Here is an 11,904-nt window from a genome sequence, read left to right as displayed (position 1 = left end):
TAGGTGCAGCCACGGGTACTTTACACAGTGTATGTGCTGCCTTGGAGTCTGCCATCCCACTATTTTCCCAAAGACTGTGTGCCTAGGCACAGAAATCTTGGGTCTTTACGAGACGGAAAAGAAAGAGAACCTTTGGGGGGGGGTGGGGGTGGGGGAGAGCGGTATTTCAAGAGAAGCTTTGGGTGGTGGTGAGGGGGGAAGAGGAGGTGGTATTTCATGTGCAGGCCTGTTCCCCTGCAGCATCAAAGTTGTAAATCCCATTGTGGGAAGGTTGGTATGTTGATCTTATCAGGGGCTTCTGGATCCTAACCTCCTTCAGAAGCTGATATCAGTGGGCTCACTTTCCTGTCAGGAGTTTATCAGCCCACCTGAGGTTTTGGGGGTGATTAGCCCTTCCTCCACAGAGCATGCAGGGGCTACAGATAGAGGGAGACACATTTATAACAACGAGCAGCGATAACCGATAGCTTGGCAGTGAGGCTAAGAGCGAAATCATTTTAGAAGGTGGAAATCAAAAGCATAGCGGTGCAGGAATTATGACCCTGATGTAATAAAGAGAAGTCTGTATATGCGCACACATATTTTATTAAGTCTGGGGAAAAATAGACTATGGGCTGTGCTCATGACCCCAATTTAGAAAAATGACTAAAAAATTACACACGTACATTTTTAAAGGCTGGAAAAATGCATCCACAGTGTTGAATAAATGAATTCCCATTTGTCTCATTTATCCAGAATAACAAGGGAATGGGGATTTTCAGTATTTTCATATTAGGTTAACAGACAGGTAATGTGTACTAGCTTTTCCGAAGGTGTTTTCTTGTGGACTGTAAGCCCCACCATATGTTCTTTCCAAAGCAGTTCAGTAGACTCATGTGGGAAACGCTTCCTGGGTAGCCTCCCAACACAGAACCATAACGCATGTTTATATTTTGAAGTCTCTGGGATGCTACAGAGTAAAGACACCTTGTTTATCTTTGTGGAACCCAGAGTAGCAATTCGCATGCCTACATCCCGAAGTGCTCAAGGACAGAAGATTGATTGGTTCAGACCACTGAACAGCCTAGGGCTTCAGTGTTGGCCGTAGGTGGAGTGGGCTGCACGGAGGGGCTCTGGTGATGCGAAGAGGTCTCTCTGTTCCATGCATTTTCTTCCGCGTTGCTTGCTAAGGCATGCTTGGTCAGTGTGAGCATCTGTCTCTAGTGACACTAAGCTTCCTGTATCCTCTCGCTCCGCAAGCCCAGAGGTTCCAGTAAAGATCCCACGGTTGAGTCTTCCCCGACTGTAAGTCTGATTCCCAAACTGGTTGTCACGGCAATAGAAAAATGCCTCTTGTCCAGGCCTAAACTGGGGTCCACCCCTGCACGGAGGAGTACGCGTGGGGTCAAACCATGTGAACCACATGAATAACAGAAGGCTGGAGGTGGCGTGCGCTCTCGAGGGAGAACTGAAATGTAGTTTCCAGGGAAGGGAGGGATGAATTCTGAGCAGACAGAAACATCATTTTTAAACTCTGACAATAAGTCCTTTTTATTGTGTAAAACCTATTGGAACACACATCAAGAAATACTGCCAAGTACTCATCATAAATTTTTTTTTTCAAGCAAGTTTGGAAGACAATAAAATACACATGCCACGCAAACATGTGGTGCTGTCTCCTTTGATGATCCTGGAACCTCACTGGATTCCGCAGGGCCTCAGGGTCCTCTCTGGATGTTGAAACATCCTGGCTGTTGACTCTTTCAATTGTGGCTTCTTGATAAATGGGAGGTTAGGTACAGCCAGAGTGCAGATCGAGGGGAGCCTGGGAAAGTTTATGATGGGCCACGGGCTTATGTGTGTCTTAGGTAAAGCCCTGCGGGCTACTGTAGAAGCACAGTTGATACCATCTCCCTTAATCTGCATTACTGCACCCTGGTCAAGCCTGCAGCTGGGGCTCGAAGAGGTTGAGCCACTTGGCAAATTCCTCCCAGGTTGCTTAGTGGCTTAGGTGAAATAATTGTATATGAGATGGACCTGGGGACAGAAGAGCAGCTTTTGAACGGTGCCGTGGAAGAGAGGATGTGCTAGAGAGATAGAGAGGCTGTTCAGACTGAGAGGAAAGAAGGGTCTTTGATACGATTTAAATGAATATAGTTTATAGATATGCTACTTTGAGTATGGTAACTGTGTCAGTAGGTGTGTGTGCCAGGTCTATCACAACTAATACAGGTTAGCATTCAAATTCATCCTGTCATATGTGTGTATACACATGTACCAGAGAGAGGGGGAGAGGGAGGGAGAGAGAAAGGGAGGGGAGAGAGGGAGGGAGGGAGAGGGAGGGGGAGAGAGAAAGAGACATAGACTACAGTATTGATTAGGTTACAGTAGGGCTACTTTACACAGCATCCATTTCCTTGGGAAGGCAAGAGAGAAAGGCTATTTAAAGTGAGTGTAAAACATCAACAAATAAAAGGACACTGTCTTGATGTATACAGCCCAGGCTGGCCCTAAACTCATTTTCTCTTGCTTTAGCCACATGTGTGTTGGGATGTGCCACCAGGCCCAGTTAGAAAATTTTAAGCTCTCTGTTCAAAACAGTTTTTTTTTTCACTGCAGAAAATGATCCCTTGGGGTTTGCTGAAGGAAAAAAGGTGTTTTCAACTTGTGATTTTATAGTAGTCACATAGAGCATGTATATCTCACTATAAAACTGCAAACAACTGTATTTCCAGAGACTGTGTTTTTTTTTTGCTTAACAGGTTCTTGAAGAGTCTATGATTCTCCTCCTTTGTTGTGGACCCAGGACTTGAGGCTCTGGTGCCCTTTTTGGGTCTGTGTAGCTCCTCCCTTAGAGTTCTGGGCTGGCGCATGCTCCAGTTCGCTATTGGTCTAGGAGCACCTCCAGGTAGTTCCACAGCATCTTCCTGCCACCATCTCCTCTGCTTGTCAGGTGGGTACCCAGTGTGACAGGCGGTGACTCAGAAACTCCCCTTCTGCCTCCTGTGTCTTCTCACATTTCCCCTTGGTTAGCCTTGCCTCTGCTCCCATAGCCCCATGCAGTTGTCTTCACTCTGGTCATGGGACATCCTGTTTATTTAGTAACCCTCCCTCCCTCCTTCTCTCCCTCCCTTCTTCCCTTCCTCCATTCCTGTCTCCTTCCCTCCCTCCCTGTCCTCCTACCTCCTTCCTTTCTTCTCTCCTCTCTCTGTCCACCATCTGTACATTTATTCCTTCCTTGAGAAAATATATATTTGGTACCAGATTTTCTACTGTGTGTTTTAGGCTCTCTCACTAGAGAGGTCAGACTCAGATCTTGTCCATTGAACTTTCCATGGGGAGATAGTCAAAGACTAGTCATAAAAATTCATCACAATAAACAATTAGACCATACTGAACGGCAGAAAATTAAAAGAAGCACACAAATATTTATTAACACGAGTTTATGATTTGTAGGGAAGCCATCAGCTGAAGTAGCGTTCAGGAACTCGCTACAGCTAATGGAGCAGCTAGGAAGGGAGAGTGCCGCTGAGGAGAGGGAGAGGTTTAAAGGAGCCGAGTGGATAACGAGGATCAGCTAGAGAAAGGCTCTGATGTGGCCATGTTTCTGTCTAGGTGTGTGCAAGAAGAAGAAAGGAGGCAAATCAAGGCGTGCCAAAGTCAAGCTTGACATTGGGTAATGTGGAGGTCTGACTTGTGGAAATTAGCATAGTGATCATAGTGGTCATTCAGACTGCTTAAGGAGGCTGCAGGTAGCCTGGCTGAATCAGGGCTTGGTAGCAGACATTCTCCATGGAGAGTGATGCAGGCTCACTCTTAGGCGTAGGAGTAGGTGTCATGAGAGTAGTGTTACATTCTGGATGTGTTTCCAAGGCAGACTGTGGCTGTTGCTGGTTAGAGAACAATCCAGAATTCTGTCTGAATAATTTCAAGGTCATAGTTGCTATCCATTGAAATTATGGGGCACTGATGTGTAGGACATTTGGATGCTGGACAGCCAGCAGGCTTCTTCTGCAGAATGAGATTTGGTGCTTCATAAGACTGTGGTCTCTAATCAATAAGGGGTGACCACATTATCCTGTCATGTTTGGAAGCTGTGTTGTCTGTCCCCCCCCCCCCAACATCCCTCTAGCAGAAAAGGTCCTGCTGGCATGATGGTTTTCAGGCACTGGGGATGGGTTAGTAACTTTGGGTGTTTAAAGAAAGAGTGGGAGTTAGCACAGATGACAGGCTTAATTTTATCCTTCAACCATAAATCCAATAAAGAGATGAGGGCAGTGGGTGAAGGGGAGGAGAGAGCTTTGTGGAGTCTCTTTGACAGCAGGAATTGTAGAGGGGCTGAAATCAGGGCTGCCATAACCTGCATTGTCATTTGAGGAAGTTTCTTTGTGCATAGAAGTCCTTGGTGCACAAAAACAGGTGCAAGCTATTTTAGTAAAAGTGAGCAAGAGGCTGAAGTGGTGCCATGACCACGAGGCCAAATTGTAGAGCTAGCATAAATGTTATCAACCCAACCCTAAGCCATTGTGTAGCCTGGTCCTTGGGTCTGAGTAAGTCCTATTGTAAAGATGTAGTTGCTCCAAGGTCAGTGTTCTCATGGTAACAACTGTGAAACCTTCTCTGGTCAGATCAAGCAAACAGAGTTAGGCTCAGAGAACCCAAACCAGTTTTAGCTGGATTTCGAACATGATACCGCTAGATTCCCTGGGTAAGGCTTAGTCCATTTCTGCTGTTAGAATGCAGCAGAATGGGTAATTTACAAAGAAAGAGAGGAGGGAGGGAGGGAGGAGAGAGAGAGAGAGAGAGAGAGAGAGAGAGAGAGAGAGAGAGAGAGGAGAGAAAGAGAGGGAGAGAGAGAGGGAGAGGGAGAGAGAGAGAGAGAGGGAGGGAGAGAGAGAGAGAGAGAGAGAGAGTTATTATGGCTCTGGAGGCTAGGAACTCTAAGGCTAAGGTGGCAGCGTCCTCGGGGAGCTGCTCTGTTTCCAAGATGGCATTTTAAACTCTGCGTCCTTGTAAAGGGAGAAACATTGTGTTCTCACGTGGCAGGAAGTGGAAGGACAAGAGGCTCAACTCAGTCTCTCAAGCTCCTTTATCAGACTCTGTTCCTACTCCAGTCCTTCAGGGGGGAGCTGTCATTACCTCTTGTCATTCCTTTCTTAGCTCCCTGGAGGTGGCAGCACCTGAAGTTTGAAGGGGCTCATTGTGGCCAGAGCAGCTGGAATGTTAGCATATTTGTGCAGGGGCAGCAGACTTACTGTATTTTTTTTCAAGGCCTAAAAACACAACTCGTTTTTACCTGTGTATCTTTAATGAAAATTGTGTAACAGATGACTTGTTCAGACTTGTAACACTGTCTGAAGCGCTTGCAATGCTCACTTCTGGAAGCTGGATTGTGCAGGAGCATTGTACATGTTGGGGAACTAACTCCAGGACGTAACTTGAATTTCTTTCCATAAACGTGAAGCTATACTGAGGTTTTCACAGAGAGAACAACAGTTCTGTCTTAAGTTAAATGGATGGTAGGAAAGCCGAGTGAGTTCAAAGGGTTGGAAGTCAGGCGAGCTTTGTGAAAACTCTGTGGAAGAGGAGGGTGGGGTAAGCTTTGCATGCTGAGTGTGAGAAGCAGTGCTAGGGATTCCCCAGAGCCTGGCAGCCTTCACATTGGAAATAGGATGCACCGGCATCTGTGGTGGGTTGTGCCAGGTTCCCAGGTGGGCTGTGAGCACTCTACAGGCCAATCCGGAGCTGACCCATGTGCTTGGGCCCAGAGTTGACGTCAAAGGCCGGGGAAGGAGTGTGGTGGGAGAAGGGGCTGGAGCATCAGGAAGGAAGAAGTCAGGTGAGAAGGGCAGAGACTTACAGGGCAGGAAAAAGCAGAGCCATAAGCTCTGGACTGGGATGGAGACTTGGGATTTTTCCATGCCTGCTGCTGCAACCAGGGGCAAAAGCAGACCCTCACAGTGAAAAGGAATGGGGGCTTTGGTTATGGAGCCCTGCTTTTAGGTGATTGTCTTCCACTCCAGTAGGGAGGTCCTGGGTAGAATTCAGAGTGGGAGTCCTGGGAACTGGCATCTGCCACTTGCCCTTGCATTTTGACCCGCTGATCTAAAGCCACAGGACAGAACTATATGGATGACAGACGGAACAGTTTTATCTTCCTCCCCTGGCCTCAGCTAAGTCATTTATTGACCTTTCAACTAACTCTCCTCTGAAAAACAACCGTGGCGGGATCGAGGAACTGCAAACCAAAGCCGTGGCGCACACCTCTTGACCTTGACCGTTAAACATCGTGTGGAGTTGCTTCCCAGGTAACTAAGTCATTCACAGCTTGTGTACGCTCCTTCATGAGATTTGTAGAAAGGTCAGTCCTGGGTAGCAGGAAGCCCCAGAGGAAGAGGTGATCTCCCAGCATTCTCTCTGGTCTGAAAGCTGACTGTGCAATCTCTGAGGCCCTAAGCATTCTGCTTAGACAAATAGTATTTACGTTCAGCAAGAGAACCATTCCCCATTGTCCGCTTTTTTTTTTTTCCTAGCACACATAAAACTGTACATTTAACTTCTGTTTACGTAGATATAAACCATATCGTTAGGAGAAGCCTGGGAAATGCTTGGTTGGAGAAGAATTTTGCCCTTTGAAAACACAGGAGTGAGTGACAGCTGTATATTGTCTTATCAGAGGCGTGACACATGTGCTTGATTGGGACCAGGTGTTTCACAGGGGCCACTGGAGTGAAACTATAAACTTCTGGTTGACAAGGAAGGTGACAGCCCATTTTTTTTCCAAAAGATCGCTTGCCAATATTGGCCTACCCATGTTGGGCTATTGACAAAGCAACTAAAGAACTTGGGAGGCTCTGAGTAAGAAGCTGAGGGAGGCTGAAGATATAAAGATAAGCGTTTGTGACAGACTTTGTGACGAGGTGCTGTAGACTTGGCCTGTAAGAGCACCCCTAAGTGGACAAGAAGAACAAGAGATGGAGCAGACGGGGATTTGAGGTCAAATTCTGTCAAGTCCATTTTACATTTGATTCCTCACTGTCTACCTCAAGGCCATATCAACACTGGTAATTTCCTAAGTGGCAGTGTATGACTTGGGCAGAACACCCTCTCTGCTTTAACTCATATCCAGTGTATACTGAGTCTGAATCATGAAGTCTGTAGCCCAGCTAGCGCGATACGGATGTGTTTAATTTGCTCCCTCAGCTAGCGGTCTATAGGCTAGTTCACCAAACAGGGCTCTTTGTGTTAAATTGTTCCGAACAGTGCTGTCTTTCTCTCTACGCCACCATTTCCTTCCCTTTGTGGATGACTTGGACTACGTTAGGGAGCCTCACTGAGATTGTGACTTGTCTGGCAGTAGCGGAGAATCATTAAGCTGCATTATTCCCTTCAGGCTTATGTGCAGGACGAAGAGAGGAGCTGGAGCTGTTTGAGGAAGAACTGAGGTGCCTCTTAGCTCGTCATGGTAGTGATGCATACATCCGGGAGCGGTAACTGCAGCCAAGGCTTCACACTGAGGCTCTGAGATAACATTTGCTCTGGGAAGTATTTCTCAGGGCTTGTTGGTTGCCCGCATCTGAGTTGGCTGCATGCTCTGATCTGTTTTTTCTCTAAAACACACAGCTTGGCACTTGATCACTAATGTCTTTTCTTGTTTGTTTATTCTACTGGGCAACACTGAACACTGAAAGAAAGACTGGCTTCCTTCTCTGTCCAACATGGAGACACAGAGACGACAGTGGAAGCAGCAGTCCTCCCTGCCATTCCAGGAGAGCTTGGATGGTGACGATAAAGCGATCGGCCTCAGTGAAAGCTTCGGCCTGTGCAGCTGCCGGCATTTCTTCAGCCTGAGAGAACTGGCATTTTTCTCACGTCCAGCATTCTGTGTGGCGTGCTACGTTGCTGGGTGGTGAGGCTGGAGTGTGAGGGAGTTTTGGTGACTCCTGACCATTCTGATCCTAATGTCTGGGCTCATTTAGTTTGTTCTGGGCATGCACAAGGACCAGCAAGGACTTTAAAAGGAGGAACTGTAACTCTCAGCCAGCTGGGGGTCAAGTTTCCAAGCGTTTGCTGTGGTACACGGCATATTGGCAGGAGTCTTTCTTTTTATTGGGGGTCTGTGGTCGAGGGTAGAACCTTTTCTATGCATTATATCTGAGTCCTCCCTGCCTCTTGGGTCTTCTTGGTGTTTTTCCTTTGAAGTTTCTTTCTTCTCTCCACAGTATTGCTGCAGGACATTGGTTGCTGGCATGTGAGTGTATGTGTGTGTGTATTTGAGCAAAACCTAAAATTTCTGAGAAAACAATGGGGAGTTCAGGAAGAGCTTTCAGATGTATTGTTACGGTACTCAACAGGAAAGGGGTATGCTGGGGTAAGTTTCTAGAAAGTGGTCTGGAGTTCAGCTTTGAAGACACTGTTGCTTGTGTGTGTGGGGTGGGGCATGGGGCATTTCTGGAGCCTTTTCCACAGTGGTCCTGTGTGGCTCTCACCCAGGCCTGGGGACATATTGCCGTTTCACTAGCCCTAACTAGGAAGAACTCTACAGATGAGTTTGCAGCTTTTTTGCACACCTCCCAGTATCTCCATTTCTATAAAAATGTGTTAAAAATAGGGACATAGGAGCCTGAGCCCTATCAACCAAAAGAAGTCATGTTGGGACAGGAGAAGCCACAGCTCCCATAAATGCTGCCTAAGATGCTGCACTGTCATCTGCTGGCAACCTCAAAGGAGCGGGGAAGGGTATGTGTGTTAAGGAGGTCATATGCACATAAGGATAATGGCAGGGTTGTCTGAGGATTAAACGTAGGGATCTAGGAAGCTTAGTCTCCACTTACAATGCATAACCAAAATTCCATAATGCGGCTGCCTCATGCTGTGCCCACATGCTGGGAGGAAGTCACCCTGGAGTCTGGCCTTGTCGTGAGGCAGTCCCCCTTGCTTGTTTTCTAAGAGGTACCGTGCATTCTTGCCGTCTCCTACACAGGGCTGTCAGGGACATGACTGGTCCTTTTATTCGATGGGAATCAGCAGGCATGTGCACACGCCTCCCATCTCCTATCCTCTGGGGTAATTTACTGAGTTGGCCTTTCTGAGCATGGGCCCCAGCTTCTCAGCGAAAGCTGGAAAGTGCAGCTCCTCCATTTCAGCACGACATCTATAATTGGCTGGGAGCTGCTCAATTAGTAAATAGGGACTTTCTGTTCACCCCTTACATAAAATACGAAGAGAATGAGTTTAACAGAGACTCTGACACCAGGATTTAAATAAATAAGCTGTATTATCTGTACAAAAAATATATAAATACAGTTTCGTGTTTTAGAGGAGGAAGGGCCTCCTTCCACATTATCCAGCAGCCCCGATAATTTGTGGCACCGCTGAGTCGCAATTCACAGAACAAATATTCAATGTACATTCATCTCATGCAAGGCGCATACTGCTTTTCCCTCCCAAACCTAAGCTCTCCAGCTTGCTGGGAAAGGCACTTCCAACCCCACCTTCTGACACGGGGCAGAGCTGGAGGATGCCTGCCTTTTCGGAAATCCAAACACTGACCACCAATTTTGAATAGCCGTTGAGCTAATCAATGGTATTAGTTGACAGAGTTGTGTCTGTTCTAAGTGTAACTAGTGTCACAAACAAATCGACTTTATTGCCCCCCCATCCCATTAGCTTTTTAATGCACTCTGTGTACACAGTGAATAATGGATCAGAGTTAAACACCGGCTTTCTTTTAAAATTAGGAAGAATACAGTTATCACCACAGAGGTTTTTAGGAACACAGCTGCAGGAAGTAAATCCCCCAAAGAGTTTTTGCTTTTCTAAATGACAATGTACAATTACCAATATTGCACTTTTTTTATACAAGAAATCCTAATAAATATTCACAAAAGATATACATAGAAACACTCTCTTTTATTTTAAATAAACATTACACTGATTCTTAGTAACTCAGTTTCTTAGAGCCTATTTCTGGGATGAGGACGAGGCCCACCCTAACTGTCCATAGCGCACCTAGTGAGGACACAGATTACCACCATTTTTTTCAAACTTAACTTCCGGGACAGCTGGACAATGGCAGCCCTGATGTCGGTGGCAGCGACATCACTTTGGCGAGTGAGTATGTCAGGGGTGGTTTATCTGATGGTGGGTACCAGGCTCTGGCTGCTTGATCTGCTACACTGATACTGCTCTGGGGAGGAGGCAAATATTAAGCATTGAAGCTTCTCTGCCGAGTGGGGCTTTGCCAAGGGCTTTTGGTCTAGCCTTATCCACAGCTGACGTGTGTTGCTGAATCGTGTGTGCTGCTTGGCCTGCTGAGTGGTCCATTCACTCAGTCTGGTGTGCTAACTACATAGGTGGATAGTGTTTGTGTTGGGGGATGGTTGAAAAGCTTTTGAGGACTGTCCTCTTGCTTGGTCATAGCATCCTACTACTCCCACCCCTACCCCACCCTGCTGCATAAATAGGGTGCACAGCTTCTCTTCTGTGTATGGGAAGGGCCCACAGGCCCAGTGTGTGATGGCCGGGATAAGGAAAGCACACTGTGGGGGCATGCAGGGCCCCTCTGTTCTACCCTGTTTCCTGGCCTGCTCTGGTAGGAAGGGTTGCTACACCCCATAGATGTTTGCCAGCCAACAGATTGCTTAATGCATCCTTTGTGAGTAGTGATTCTCATCCCTGGCAAAGTCAATCAGGTGGAAAACCTGGCGTACTCAGGCTCAGATGCCCATGGCCTACAGCAGCAGTTAGTTCAGGGCTAGCGAGCCTTGATTTAAAATACCGAGATGCCAGGGACAGCTTTATTTCACAGCCAGAGCCAGACCCTCTTGTTGGGGTTTCCCCAGCTGCAGACACAAAGGTTACTTGATAGACAGGGAGGAGAGGTGCCTCCAGAAGCACACGAAGGGCACACCTTCTTTCATGCAGCATGGGTACCCTGAGACGACGCCGGACAGACACCCTTCTCACCTCTGCTGACCTACAGGACAGCGCATGTACCAATGTACGGGTCTGTCAGATGGGTTTCACGTGGCTGCTTTAAAATCTGTCCTGCCTGCTAGCTCCTCCCACCAAGAAGCACACACAAGCTCTCTTCTCCCACCTCTTCCCTGCCTCCATCTCTTGCATAGCCGTTTTCCTTCTGTCTATTCTGCATGTCTCCTTTGTGGCATGGGTTTCCTATCTCGGTTCCCCATCCCCTCCAGAAGAACTGGATTCTGGCCTGGTTTCTGATCCAGTCTGGCATTTCCCCTATTCTTGCCACCATACCACCCAGGAAACAAAGGAATGACACTCCTGGTTGGCCCATGCCTATACCTATGTGTCACAAACCCCAGCTCCCTGCCATCCCTATGGACTATGGCTTTCTCTTCCCGTGTCTCTGAGACCCTGATTGGGAAGGAGCCAGCTCTACAAAGGAGCTGCTGTCTGCCTGGTCTGCTCTGTAACCTCCTTCAGACATCTCTCTCTCTCTGTTCTCAACGCTTGTTCCAGCTAGCTGAATAAGAAAACACGGCAGGGTCCCTAGGATCGCGGGCGCAGGTGGACATGGGTGTGTGGGGAGGGGCAAATAAATAAATAAAAGGAAGAAAGCATAAGTCATGTCCCAGGTGGCTGTATGAGTCCTTTGTGTGGCCAGGGTGGTATTCATCCCCGTGCCCTGTCTTCAGGCTGTATGAGTCCATTGTGCGGCCAGGGTGGTATGCATCCCCGTGCCCTGTGTTCAGGCTTTGCCGCATGTTCCACAGCAGCGAGACCGGAACTGGCCGAGCTGGCAGAGTTTCAACTGTCTCACCTTCTCGCAGTACCTGGTGGTGTCTCTGCACTCAGCTGGGAAAGTGGGAGGGAGGAGGGGGACAGAAAGGAGATGTGAAACAGAGGCTCACGGGTGCAGCTGCTGCTGAGCAGCCCAGGTTCTTGGCAAGA

General features: G+C 47.6%; 1 protein-coding gene across 2 annotated transcripts in view; it reads right to left on the bottom strand.

The window, feature by feature from the left end:
• Positions 1 to 10,390: 10,390 nt before the first annotated feature.
• Positions 10,391 to 11,904, bottom strand: part of Adamtsl1 (ADAMTS like 1) — a 387,047-nt gene continuing 385,533 nt past the window's right edge. For both annotated transcript variants that reach the window (XM_005352697.2, XM_026782337.1), the window contains one exon: positions 10,391 to 11,808. In XM_005352697.2, the coding sequence (XP_005352754.1) occupies positions 11,702 to 11,808 (107 nt within the window). In that variant the 3' untranslated portion in view covers positions 10,391 to 11,701. The remainder of the gene's footprint in view (positions 11,809 to 11,904) is intronic.

Source organism: Microtus ochrogaster, chromosome 10 (assembly GCF_000317375.1).
Source record: "Microtus ochrogaster isolate Prairie Vole_2 chromosome 10, MicOch1.0, whole genome shotgun sequence".
NCBI lineage: Eukaryota > Metazoa > Chordata > Mammalia > Rodentia > Cricetidae > Microtus > Microtus ochrogaster.
The sequence above is the reverse complement of the archived record's forward strand: the minus strand, read 5'-3'. Positions and strand labels throughout refer to the sequence as shown.